Source organism: Ochlerotatus camptorhynchus, unplaced genomic scaffold (genome assembly GCF_037179485.1).
Source record: "Ochlerotatus camptorhynchus isolate MF236.1 unplaced genomic scaffold, CSIRO-AGI_Acam_v1.1 ptg000244l, whole genome shotgun sequence".
In the NCBI taxonomy this organism is placed as follows: domain Eukaryota; kingdom Metazoa; phylum Arthropoda; class Insecta; order Diptera; family Culicidae; genus Ochlerotatus; species Ochlerotatus camptorhynchus.
In genome coordinates this window covers 198,846-212,019 of record NW_027040734.1, presented here as the reverse complement: position 1 = coordinate 212,019, position 13,174 = coordinate 198,846, and the positions used below count along the sequence as shown (strand labels likewise).

At 43.4% G+C, this 13,174-nt stretch overlaps 2 protein-coding genes across 2 annotated transcripts; one reads left to right on the top strand and one right to left on the bottom strand.

The window, feature by feature from the left end:
- Positions 1-6,179: 6,179 nt before the first annotated feature.
- On the bottom strand, positions 6,180-8,211 carry LOC135704559 (zinc finger protein 62 homolog). Its single transcript, XM_065226023.1, has 4 exons — positions 8,003-8,211; positions 6,985-7,943; positions 6,711-6,918; positions 6,180-6,641 (listed from the first exon to the last, which is right to left on the bottom strand). Exons 1-4 carry the CDS (start codon positions 8,153-8,155, stop codon positions 6,180-6,182), a joined length of 1,782 nt encoding a protein of 593 aa, XP_065082095.1. The 5' UTR covers positions 8,156-8,211.
- A 225-nt stretch (positions 8,212-8,436) lies between these two features.
- On the top strand, positions 8,437-11,530 carry LOC135704558 (zinc finger protein 431-like). The gene is made up of 6 exons (XM_065226022.1): positions 8,437-8,711; positions 9,528-10,498; positions 10,560-10,767; positions 10,822-10,991; positions 11,054-11,195; positions 11,262-11,530. The coding sequence occupies exons 1-6, from the start codon at positions 8,541-8,543 to the stop codon at positions 11,349-11,351; spliced, it is 1,752 nt and encodes a 583-aa protein (XP_065082094.1). The 5' UTR covers positions 8,437-8,540; the 3' UTR covers positions 11,352-11,530.
- The last annotated feature ends 1,644 nt before the right edge of the window (positions 11,531-13,174 follow it).

Genomic DNA, 13,174 nt, shown 5'->3' with positions numbered 1-13,174 from the left:
CTAGGTCGATAGGTTGACAACGGCTTTCGTAACTGGGTAATCGAAACGGATCATTCCAAGGCAATCTACGCAACGCAAAACGAAGAAAGCGACGTTGAACAGATTCAATTCTCTCGGCACCGTTGTTGTTGTTTGGGTTCCAAACCGCTGAACAATACTCAAGCGTCGATCGAACAAGCAAACAATAGAGAGATTTTAGACAGTAGATATCAGTGAAGTTTTTAGCTATCCAAAAAATGAACCCTAAAGTTCTTGACGCCTTATCGACAACATACGCAATGAAAGCTGCGAATCCAAGATCACACCCAAGTCTTTCACCTGATTCACGCGTTCGATTGTCGAGCCAAGCAGGTCGTGAGAACGTAATAGCGGAGCATTTGGCTGGGTTCACTACCATTCTGTTTAAACTGCATCAACTAGCGAATACATTCAGCTGAAGTTGAAGAAAAAGACAGTCAGCAATGGAGCAGATTCGTAGGAAGATTTTGAGGTCATCTGCATATGATAACCGAGCAGCTTCGATGACCAGATGCACGTCGTTGAAGTACAGTATAAACATCAACGGTCCCATGTGGCTTCCCTGAGGTATACCTGATGTGGCGAAGAAGCTAACTGATCTGCAATCTCCTATGGCAACCTTTAGTTGGCGACCGGTAAGATATGATCGAAACCAACTCAGAAGATTACTGCATACACCGAGCCTGCTTAGTTTAGCAATCGCAATAGCATGGCTCAACTTGTCAAATGCTGCGGATAGGTCTGAATAAATAACGTCCGTTTGAACCCGATCCGACATGCTTTCGGTTATATACGATGTGAGACACAGCAGATTGATGATTGTAGAGCGACCCACATTAACCCATGTTGATCAGCACTCAAATACTGCTTGCAATGGGACAGCAACGGTTCCATAATCACTAGCTCGAATAGCTTCGAAATGGCACTTAACGATGTAATTCCTCGACAGTTATCCCAAAAATACAGATGGATCTCCATCAGGTCCAGGATTGAAGGATGGCTTGAGCAGAGTCGCGGCCTTATAAATCATATCAGCATTAACATCAATTGCACCCAGCGTTTGGTCATTTACTGGAACGTTCCTGGCAGCCAAGTTAATATGGTCGTCAGTTAGTATCTCATTAGTGAATACACTGGCAAACTTGTCGGAAAAAAGGCGGCATATATCCGTTGAATTCCATAGACGATGGGCGGCCGGATTCCCTGCGTTGCTCGTTCACGTAGTTCCAAAAGGATTTCGGGTGTAACTTAAATTTGCGCTGGATGCCTCGTTGGAAACTTGAAAAGCATTCACGACTGACGCGCTGGTACATGTGATTCAGCCTCACATAAAGGGTGATACGGTCAAAATTTGGTCAATATCAACTTGACGTATTTCTTTCAATTTTGCATTTAAAAAACCTGAACACCCCTCATTTTGAAGGTGTGTGTGTGTAGAATGTTGCTCCTATTTTGATTTTGGAATTCACTCTTCAGTTGTCAAAATGCCGTCCAAGCAAGAAGAGCAGCGTATCAAAATTTTGCTCGCGCATCGCGAAAATCCGAGCTACTCGCACGCAAAGTTGGCAAAATCGCTAAAAGTTGCCAAATCAACCGTTACAAATGTAATTAAAGTGTTTGGGGAACGTTTGTCGACAGCCAGGAAGTCTGGATCGGGGGGAAATCGAAAACCGGAAGCCGCTGAGACGACAAAGAGAGTTGCCGGTAGTTTCAAGCGAAACCCTAACCTCTCTCTCCGAGATGCCGCAAATAAGCTGGGTGTATCGTCTACAACCGTGCATCGAGCCAAAAAACGAGCCGGACTATCGACTTACAAGAAGGTAGTGACTCCAAATCGCGATGATAAACAAAATACGACGGCCAAAGCACGATCCCGGAGGCCGTACACGACGATGCTGACGAAGTTTGACTGCGTGGTAAGGGACGACGAAACCTACGTCAAAGCCGACTACAAGCAGCTTCCGGGACAGGAGTTTTATACGGCAAAAGGAAGGGGAAAGGTAGCAGATGTTTTCAAGCACATGAAACTGTCAAAGTTCGCAAAGAAATATCTGGTTTGGCAAGCCATCTGTACCTGTGGCTTGAAAAGCAGCATTTTCATAGCTTCCGGGACTGTCAACCAAGAAATTTACGTGAAAGAGTGTTTGACGTTTAGTCTGCTGCCTTTCCTGAAGAAACACGGTTGTTCCGTACTGTTTTGGCCGGATTTGGCATCTTGCCATTACGGTAAAAAGGTCATGGAGTGGTACGCCGCCAACAACGTGCAGGTGGTTCCCAAGGACAAGAACCCTCCCAACACGCCAGAGCTCCGCCCAATTGAGAAATACTGGGCTATTGTCAAGCGGAACCTAAAGAAGACCAAAAAAACTGCTAAGGGCGAGCAGCAGTTCAAGGCAAACTGGCTTTCTGCGGCGAAGAAGGTGGACAAGGTGGCTGTACAAAATCTGATGGCAGGGGTCAAGCGTAAGGCCCGGCAATTCGGATTTGGAAAAGCGGAAGCCTAACTGAATATTTTTCCTGAATTTTATACTAATTGAACTTGAAAAAGAAATTTAATTTGATTTTTTTTTACACGCGTTTTCCCTTGACCAAATTTTGACCGTATCACCCTTTAATGTAGTTTCAGAGGAAGCGTGCAATACTCCGTAAATCTTCTCAATGCTGCTCTATTGATTGACTTCAACCTGCGAAGCTCTCTCGTCTGCCAGGGAGGGTGAGACACTTTGTGGTGAGTTCTTTTCGGGACGTGTCTGTCAATGACATATGCCAAGACATGTGAAAAGGTTTGCGCTGCAGTCTCAACGTCATCTGGATCAAGGTTGTTCTCCCATATTATGCTAGACAATACATCTATGATGCTACGGTGGTCAGCTTTACGGAAGTCATAAGAAACCGTAGCAGGATAGTCGTCGAAATCACGCACGAGTTTGTCCTCAACAGTGACAATTAAAGGAGGATGATGTGGAACTAGCTTAGTTAGTGCACAAGGAGCCGAGGAAATTAATGGAGCCCTATCCTGTGTGCTCACGAAGCAGAGGTCTAAACTACGATCATTTTCGTTAACTACATGGTTAATTTGAGAAAGCGTTACTGTGCTGTAGTTGTCGAGAAGGCTAATAGCATAGAGGTAACTCTAAGACCAGCAGGCCCCGAAGCAACGTGCTCAACTTCTTGGCTCAGCTCTGGTACTATCTTTGGTCCCAAGCTAATCGATGCACCCCTCGGAAAATCCACGAACCTCTCATTTTATCTGTTAAACTTTCATAGCGAATCAAAACAAACATAGTGTAGTACTAGAATTTCGATTAAAATGGGGTACGTTAATCGATTTGCTTGAGACCTCGGGACCAATAGGCTTGTCAAGTAGTGAGCCAATTTAAAATCGTTAGTTGCCACCGGTTGCTAATAGCTCCTGCGTGAAATGTAGAGCTATCAGGATCTGGATACAGGAATCCGCTATGAGATGGACTCCACGAAACGCCTGGCAGATTGAAGTCACCAAAAATGAATATCTGATCAACTGGAGTGGCACTTTCGATAACTGTGAAAACTGACCGACAGTGAGTATCGATGAGTTCATTGTCCCGGACTCGATCAGGTGGAATGTACAGAGCGCATAGAAATAGTGTGCAATCACATAGATTGATGGCTGTCCAAACCTGATCCACATAGTTCCATGAATCGTTCTCGATGGCCTTTGCCTCCAACCCGCCACGGACAGCGACAAGGACACCTCCACCAGTAGATTTACGGCTGTTGTTAGGATTCCGATCGCAACGAAAGACCTCGTAGTCAGGACCGAAGACTTGACTGGAAAGCGTTCGATTATCGAACCACGTTTCACACAGGACAATTACATCGTAGCAACAATCCGATACAGCTAGGCGGTACTCTTCAACATCAGAATTCATTCCACCGGCGTTTTGGTAGAAGATCACGATCTATGCAGGTATAGGGTGTCCCAGAATGTCTAAGCACGATTTTGGAACACCCCTGTTTGTTTTAGATGACGTTTAAAGAACTGATTTAACGGCGCCGGTGGTGTAGTGGTAAGCGTGATTGCCCAGTCGGCGCCGCCGGGATGTTCTGAGGCATAACATCTCTGATCACGCCTTCCTTCGGATGGGAAGTAAAGCCGTTGGTCCCCGATTCATGAGTTGATGGGTCGATAGGTAGGGTCTAGGTGTGGGAGCTGCCTCCCTGGCGTCGGTAGCATTGGTGCTCAGCACGGAAAACAAGATCGACGGAAAAAACAAACCAAAGGAAAAAAAAAAAAAGAACTGATTATTAAGGCTGTGAACCATTTGCCAAGTTAAATTTAACTCGTGGTTAAAAGTGACATTTCGAAAGTTATTTCTTATGTTCGAAAATCCCCGTGCTGTCGATCGACCGGTTTTCGAGCCACGGTCGTCAAAATTTAACTTCTTCTCTGTCAAAAGTAACCACGCTCGGATAGCAGGGTTAATCGATAACTTTTCATCTGTCAAATTTTAACCAAAAGTTAAAATAATCCACCAAATGGTTCAGAGCCTAAAGAGGCTGAATTTTACCCAATTCAGTCTCTTTACTGATTATCACTGTGAATCATTGTTTATATTTCGACCAACAATTCCGTGTATCGCACGGTCGGTTATTTTCATTCCCGTCACAGTGCGAAGCATATCATAAGCATACCAACAATTCCGTGTATCGCACGGTCGGTTATTTTCATTCCCGTCACAGTGCGAAGCATATCTCTGGAAAAGCACAAACAGATCGTGCACAAATGGAGCACTATCCCCAACATTTCTCTGCGTGGAAGGTGTAAGCATCGGAGCAGTTCGGAAGTATGGCGAGGAAGCAACTTTCCAGGACAAGCAAAAATGTGGACGTATACCGAACCCTGTTGACCAAAATCTGGACCGGAAAATCCGTGGAAGATTTCACTCACAAGAAAAGTGCCTCGGTTCGAGACGTGACTAAAAAAGTGGGATCCTCGAAGAGTAACGTCCAGTGGGTCAAGCCTATTGGTCCCAAGCAAACGATTAACGTACCCCATTCTAGTCGAAATTCTACTACTACACAATGTTTGTTTTGATTCGCTATGAAAGTTTGACAGATAAAATGAGGGGTTAGTGGATTTTCGAGGGGTGAATCAATTAGCTTGGGACCGAAGAGAGTACCAGAGCTGAACCAAAAAGTTGAGCACGTTATTTCAGGACCTTCAAGTCTTAGAGTTACCTCTATGGTACTACCAACAATCAATACGAAACTAACGATTTTAAATTGGCTCACCACTTTAGTAGCCTATTGGTCCCAAGCAAACGACTAACGTACCCTATTCTAGTTGAAATTCTATTACTACACTATGTTTGTTTTGATTCGCTATGAAAGTTTGACAGATAACATCAGGGGTGTGTGGATTCATGCAGAACATGCAGGGGTGAGTGAAATAGCTTGGGACTGCTTGGGACCGTTGTTCTGGTACTGAGTGAGCCAAAAATAATAATGATTTTCTTCGGGACCCAGTGGTCTTAGAGTTACCTCTATGGTACTACACCGTTCGTGATGGCCGAAGTGTTGACGACGCGGATAAGTCGATTTTTACCGAAAAATTCGGGTAAAAGGTTATGGTTTGACAAGCCATTTGTGAGTGTGGTATGCTTTCCAAACCGTTTATGACAACGGAGACAATGACAACCGATGTTTACGTGCGTGAGTGTTTAAACAACCGCCTGTTACCAATGATCCGCAAACATGACGCCTCAGTACTGTCACAAACGAAGTGACAGACGGAGCGGCTCGAAAACTTTGGTGACGAAATCCGCTCCTTGACTTACGATTGAACTGATTTCAGATTGTCTATGTTGAACTTCAAGAGAATACTTAGAGAACAAAGTTTAAAAATTTCTCGACTTTCCTGGGCATAGAGTAGTATTCTACTTGCCACACAATTACACTAAAGCGAAAATGGCACAGGCATCGAAACCTCTCAATTAATAACTATGGAAGTGCATCTAGAACACGAAGTTGAGAGCACGCAATGGCAATAAGCTAATATCCGATATGCAATAAGCTTGAAATGCGAAGAAGAAGAACAAGAAGAAGTTACTAACTTCTTACGACCGCAAGGAACGTTCGGATCCATATAAGCTTCAAAACATACCTCACTACATTGCTCTCTAATAGGTGGTATCAATTTCATAATTACCTTCCGCATTCGAATACTCGACCTGGGCCGACGACGACCGGTTACATTCGGCCATATGCTGCAACTTGAGTGCCCGGCTGGGAAAAGCAATGTCACACTTGCGACACTGTTCAAGCCGCTTGCGGGCCCCCCTCAGCTGTCCCAGCAGCACCCCCGGGATGGGTTTCACCCGGTCGTTGGTTCTAAGACCATGCTTGGTCCACATGTGCCGGTTGTACTGGGCGCTGTTGCGTAGATCTTTGTTACAGCAATAGTAGTCCTCCCGGTAGGAGATGCACAGGTGCCCATCAAATTCCTCTTGAGTCGCGTACAGCGAGAGACAAACGCGGCACTCCATCGGCTTGGGGTTGTCGTGGCGCTGCCGGTGGACGTCCAGCTTTTCCTGGCTGTCGTACGTGATTACGCATATGTCGCATATGAAGTGGCATTGGATCTAGGAAAATAGGGGAAGTTAGATATTTTTTTCTCGGACAAGCAGATCTGCGGAAGTGCGGGTTATTACGTGATGGACTCGTTCTACGTGGTCCCGCAGTGCAATCTTCTGGTCGAACGTTTTGTCGCAATGTTCGCAGGGGTGACGGATTGCCAAATGCACCCGTATGCGGTGATTTCGCAGGGCGTTGGTGGTATTGAACCGGGCCGGACAATGTTCGCAGGGGTACTTCCGCTCGTTGGTGTGACCTTCCATATGACGCTTTAAACGGCTTGCCCTGCGGATGAAAACGAAAACGAATACCTTTGTTGGTACTTTGGGACACTTGCATTGAAATACTTACGTTCGGAACATGACTCCACACACCTCGCACCGCTTGTTCCAGTTGTCGTTCGTGTGAACGCTCATGTGTGCCTTTAGGGACAGTTTTGTGTGCGAAGTGTAGTCGCAATACTCGCAGTTGTATTTCCGCGTTTCTTCATGCCGTTCCATGTGCGCCTTCAAGGAGTGCGCACTTCGCAATGCGGCACCACAAATTTCACACACCACCTGGTTCTCCGGGTGCAACGAGCTGTGGTTTCGCAGTTCATCGTTTGTCTTAAATACCAGCTCACAGCCCGAGCAAGGATAGGTTCGATTTTCACGCCTCTCATGTACCGCCTTGTGCCGATCGACAGCCCTTCGGTATTTGGTTTTGAACTTGCATTTATCGCAAGACCACGGCTCTTTCAAGAACGATCCATCCGGATGGATTCTTGGACGTCCCCGACGTTTGGAACCGCTACTTCGACCTATATTGGCAGTGGATTTCGCCTTGGTTTTAGTTTTCTTCCGAAGCGGCTTATCATCATCGCTTGAAGACTCATTCAAGTCCTCCCTTGAGGGAGACACCATGCACAAATATACCTCTGGCTTGGTGTCCACATCACTGCCGGTGCCTTCGGCGCATTCAAAGTCCGGATCATCGCCCACGTCATCCTCTTCTACGTCCGAAAGCTCCTTCTTCTCCTCCTTGACTGCCGTCCTGTAATTGGCAATACCGTACGATTCAAACTCTTCCAGAAGATCCTCGACCTGCGGCTCCGCCTTACTGCACAGCGAAATATCGCTGAAAAGCGAGTCCAAGTCTTGCTTTTTATCTCTAAACAGTGTCGATAGTGGTTCCGCATTGGAATCCTTCAGATCGATCAACGCTTCCATAAACCGAAGCGTCAGGACCAGTTTATTCCGGTAGACGGCAAAGTCCGATAGCTGTTTCAAACAAACTCCGCACACAAACTTAGGCAGGTATTGGATTTTGTTCTAAAAGCAGGCAAAGTTATATTATGCTCCAATAATACTTACAGACATTGCTTTTCTACCTCCGGTACCCGGAACGTAACTTCATCTAGGAAGCTTCCAATATGCAAACTGATCTTCTCAAAACTACCATCCACGGGGTACAGCTCGCTCGGTTCTGGCTTCAAGCACAACCGGCAAACATTCGGAAACTGATCCAGGTTAAATACGCTCATTGCTGGGAGCTGGTTTTCTTCAAAATATACAGGAATAATGCCAAATGTGTACTTAATTCTAAAACAAATATTAATTCTAAAAATATTAAATTTTACCTTCGGATACACGGACTGTTTACTAACAAAAATAATTTGGCGTCTACTTGATGATGAACGAATGTCAAAAACTGACAGCATGATTTTGTGATTTTTGCGCGTTAAGCCGTTAACTGTCAGCTTCGCGGTTAACGGCGGTCAGCTGTTTTGTTGTTATTCGTCGGGTCTGTCTCGGTGTTGGAATTTGTGCTGCCTTCGTAAATATAGTAGCTGGAAATACTGTAAAAAATACTGAATAGTTAAGTGATAATTAACTGGGTAGTGATAGTGAATATAACCCTGTTAAAAAATGACCATTTTCAAGCTGGACAACTTTCCCAATGTGTGCCGTCTGTGCCTGAAGGTGTTGATGGGTGATCAGAAGAAGGAAGAAACCGTGGGAATCAACGGGCACGATAATCCGGCACTGAATGGGAGCATTTCGGAGTTTATTGCTTCAATCACTTTCGTTATTTCCGAGGTAAGTGGGACGTTTTCCATCATGGCAAGGTCGCCCATCCAGGCGAAGGTAAACAAGGCTACACTCTGAAAAATCTTCGCGTCCGATGTACGTGAAAACATGGGTAGTTTTCGTCCACCCTATTTTTCATGTAACTTTTACAAGAATTGCACGTAGCCGAGCAAAATTCAACTTCGATGATGTTCTACGTGATTAGTCAGGTAAATACCTGACCTGATTTCCACGTACTGCTCACGTGAAACTGGGGTGAACATCACTGGAAAACGGGTTTATTTGTATATTTGGTTCTACATCAACAGACTGGGTTTAGTCCTAATGATGGATTAAGCAATATTAGGAAATTCAATATAGTCAAGAAGGAACAAGCTGCGAAGGCCGTGAAGTCCAACTTTATTACTTATTCTTAAAAATATATCACAGCAGTCGACACAGAACTCTGAGATCCTTAAATTCTGTAACAAACACTTTGTAATTTTGACGTAGGACTGTCTTTGTGAACCGAGTTGTGAACTATACTGGGATGCAAATAAAAAAAATGACGTAACGAAATAGTGTTAGGTTTTAAACGCTTATAACTTGGCCATTTATTGATGGATTTAAATTCTTTTTACACCCTTTGATTCAGAATTGATGTAAAATTTGTTTGGTATACTAGTGAACATTGAGCATTTTCACGGCGTGCCAGATTGTTATTGAAAAAACCAAAGATGCCAGTTCGCAGAGTTTCGTATTATATTTGTATAAAAATATTCCCCAAAAAGTATCGTCTAATGAAATGTGAATAAATTGAAAAATTCAAACCCCTCTCTCACTTAGAACAAATCTCACTTGTTACCGCAAAAAGTATGCCGTCCATGCCTGGAAACGCTCCAATCGTTCGCTAAGTACCGCAGCAAAATAATGACCATCCACTTGCTAATGAACGGATTGGTAGAACTTAAACGGTCAAATCCGGTTCCCATGTTGCACCTATTTCAAAGCAATGAAAGAGAAGTACGTTCCGTTCTCAAAGATCTGGACTTGTGTACCACTGATGATGCAACGGTTCAAGATCTATTGAAGGAATTTCCATCATATGCAATAGCTACGCTTGCCGATCCCGGTTATAGCCTACCTTCTGCAGTAGATGTGCCACAAACCTGTGCAGATGATGAAACCTTCGATCCGGATATGTTTTTCAACAAAGATGAAGACATTGCATCAACATTGCTGCCAGAACTCGGAAACGCGCAACTTTTCTATGATAGCTATACCGAACAATCAGATATTAATTCGGAAATCAGTACCGAAACCTATAGCTCGGTTTATACTGAACACGGAGACAAATTCGATGAATGTTCACTGGATCCAGCAGAAGACAGTATCAGCAGCAGCAGCAGCAACAGCAAAATCAAACTCACAGACAGGCTGCAATGCAACAAATGTAAATATTCAACATTGTACGTTCAAAACTATCAAATCCATCAGCAAAAACACCGAAAAATAGAAACTCGTCGATTTCACTGCATCGAGCCAGGATGTTCGGAAAGCTTCAAAGAATACGCAGAGTACCGGGTCCACTGCGTTTCTTTGCATGCATTATACATCTGTGAAACATGTGGTCTTCGCTGCTCCACGCAATCCACTTTGGATGCTCACAAAACGCGCCACCTGACGGAGTATGCCCTAACTTGCCCGTACTGCAAGAAGTCATACAAAAACAGCAACGAGATGCGCAATCATATCAAGTTTTGGCATGAAGCGGCAACCAGTTATCCATGCGATACGTGTTCGATGACTTTTAAACGGTAGCTATAGCGCAGAGGGATTTGAAGTTTTGGACCTACATATTGTCATTTATTTTTTCAGAAAGGACATTCGAGATAATCACCAGCGGAGCCACAAAAATGAGTACCATTTTTCGTGCAATTTGTGCGATAAGAAGTTCAAAGATTCAGCTGCATTGAGAAGGCATAGGATTGAGGTGCATGACAAGGTGCGACACAGCTGTGATCATTGCGGCTACGTTTGCCTTACGCGGTCCAAGCTCCGCGACCATATCGAAGGGATCCATGGGGTAGGTTACTTATGGTCTTCAATACGAGACATTTAATTGGTTCTCTGATCTTAGATTCAGTCACGATTTGTATGTGCAGTGTGCATTTTTACAACCGATAGTCAAGAAAATTTAGATACGCACAAATTACGTCACAGTAATCCGAAAGACATGGAATGCGGGACATGCTTGGGAGTCTACAGATCAACGGCAGAGCTGACAGATCACCTCTGTATTACTTACAGGTATGGAATGGGAATGCTTTGCTTCGTTTATCCGATAATTATGTATTTCAATTTTCCATCAGGGACGACTACGTTTGCTGCAATCGTGATTTTAGGAATCACTACCAATATAACAAGCACAAGCTTACGAAGCATGATGTAAGGATAAATGCACGGGTCAAACCGATACCGGGCGTGCTTTTGGGCCAAATTAAAGCAAAACGGGTATGTCTCACTGGAGATCACGCACGATGCCATAAATTTATCACCATTTTTTTTTTTTTTTTGCAGAAACGCGTTGAGTGCTGTCCAAAATGTGAGGCTGCTTTTCCGAACAAAAATCTCAAAAAGCAACACATGAAAGTCTGTAATAATGAATGAGTTCTTCCGTCCGTAGTGATGTTTTGAAATATGTTGAATCTTTGTTTTTATTTTAATGTTTTTTGCATATACACAATCTTTACAAACAACTCCATTTTGCTGTGGTCGCTGTGGTAAATAAGCTAAAAAAATAGAATTTTCTACGCGGCACCATGAATTTCAGGATAATTTTGTAAACTTAGAATTTCAGAGAACTTCATGAATATTTCAGCAACTAAACAAGAACTTCAAACTCGGAGACGAACCAGTCTTGGGCTGAAAGTCTCCTTAATAAAGAAACAACAACAGCTTCAGAAAATTTTAGGAAAGTTCAAAGATAGTTTTTTAAAGTTTCATTTAAGTGAGTTTCAGCCGTGGGCTAGTTCAAAGAGCTTCGGGATATTACTGAGCCTTAGGGGGCAGAACCATGAGCATTCGGGAAATTTTAGAAAACTTGACGAAAGATCCGAAAACTTCACTGCCCATAGAAGCATATCAGTCCCATCTAAGAAAAACAGCAAGCCGAGAAAACGGCTATTCAACATTTATCTATTCGTAGACTCTTATAGATGGGACAACCAAGTTTTGGTATTTGTCATCATATTTTCTGAACAAAACTTGCGACTTTTAGTGCACAGTGTAAAATACAGGTAGTTTTCCATCGATTCTAATGGATAACTCATTTCTGATAAAAACATCCATATGCTTCCTGATGAATGTGGGCGTCTTAGTGGAATACCTGTATAAAGAGAGAGATGGATTAGTAATTTCCATTTAATTTCACTACCTTATTTGCTTATCCTTAACAGATACGCGTATTTCGTCTACAATGTGCAGACTTCTTCAGTGTCTTGTACTAATACTCGACTGAAGAAAACATCGCATTTTACCGAATAAATATTAACCCAGGTTCATTTTCACTTACAAGGTAGGTAAACTTAAATCTAATTTCCAGTAGGAGCATGTACTCCGCTGCTTACTCGTTGATGTGTCCTAGGCAGTAAGTTGAAAAGCCATGTGTGTCCGGTTCCTTGATCCCTATTGAGTAAAGTTGAATTCCGTTGTTTGTTGATCTCTAGGCTCTCTGCAACATCCAGTTTCCATGGTGTAGATACGGTTCGTAAAATCGTGATGTCCTGATGTCGATAGTTGGTGGTCCTCTGTGAAGATGTGTTCTGCAGCCTTTGATTTGAAATCATATGTTAGGTCTTTTTCCTCTTGATTTTTGGCCTTATTAACCTCCGCTATATGTTCTTTAAATCTAGTCGCTAAAGTTCTCTTGGTTTGTCCTACGTATACTTTGTTACAATGATTACAGCTTATTTTATATACGCCTGCTTTACGTTAAACATTAACTGGGTCTTTAGTGGAACCTAACAATGATTTCAACTGGTTATGTCTACTGGTGAAAACTAAATCTAATCCGAATCGTTTTAACTGTGGTCTTAGCTTACAAGTAATACATATCTTGATCAAATTGAACGGACACTCGTTTCAACGGTTCTGGTGCAGCGGTGAGGGTTGTAAATAATCTACTTTGTAGAATTCTCGCTTTTTTATCGATGTTGCCTGGATTGTGGTCTCCTTGTATCCATTGAGTCTCCACTGTTTCGAGCATGTTCTGTAATTCCTTAACCCATCCTGTATCGCTGACTGGAAGAGTCTGCATCCAATGAATCATGTGGTTGAAGGCGGCCAATGGTTGGAAGTATACGGAACAACTCTTTTGGTGCTTGTTGGTTTCCTGTAAATTTCGAATTCAAGCGAAGAAGATGATGACGATTCCCTGATGACTAGAGTATCTAGAAATGCGAGTTTCCTGTCTTTTTCTACCTCGTGAGTGA

Excerpts from the sequence above, each read along its gene's own strand:
- LOC135704558 (XM_065226022.1), top strand. The coding sequence starts at position 8,541 with ATGACCATTTTCAAGCTGGACAACTTTCCCAATGTGTGCCGTCTGTGC. Across the intron at positions 8,712-9,527 it reads TCACTTTCGTTATTTCCGAG|AACAAATCTCACTTGTTACC; the intron begins GTAAGTGGGACG and ends TCTCTCACTTAG. Across the intron at positions 10,992-11,053 it reads CACCTCTGTATTACTTACAG|GGACGACTACGTTTGCTGCA; the intron begins GTATGGAATGGG and ends ATTTTCCATCAG.
- LOC135704559 (XM_065226023.1), bottom strand. The coding sequence starts at position 8,155 with ATGAGCGTATTTAACCTGGATCAGTTTCCGAATGTTTGCCGGTTGTGC. Across the intron at positions 6,919-6,984 it reads TGTGGAGTCATGTTCCGAAC|GGCAAGCCGTTTAAAGCGTC; the intron begins GTAAGTATTTCA and ends TTTCATCCGCAG. Across the intron at positions 6,642-6,710 it reads ACGTAGAACGAGTCCATCAC|ATCCAATGCCACTTCATATG; the intron begins GTAATAACCCGC and ends CTATTTTCCTAG.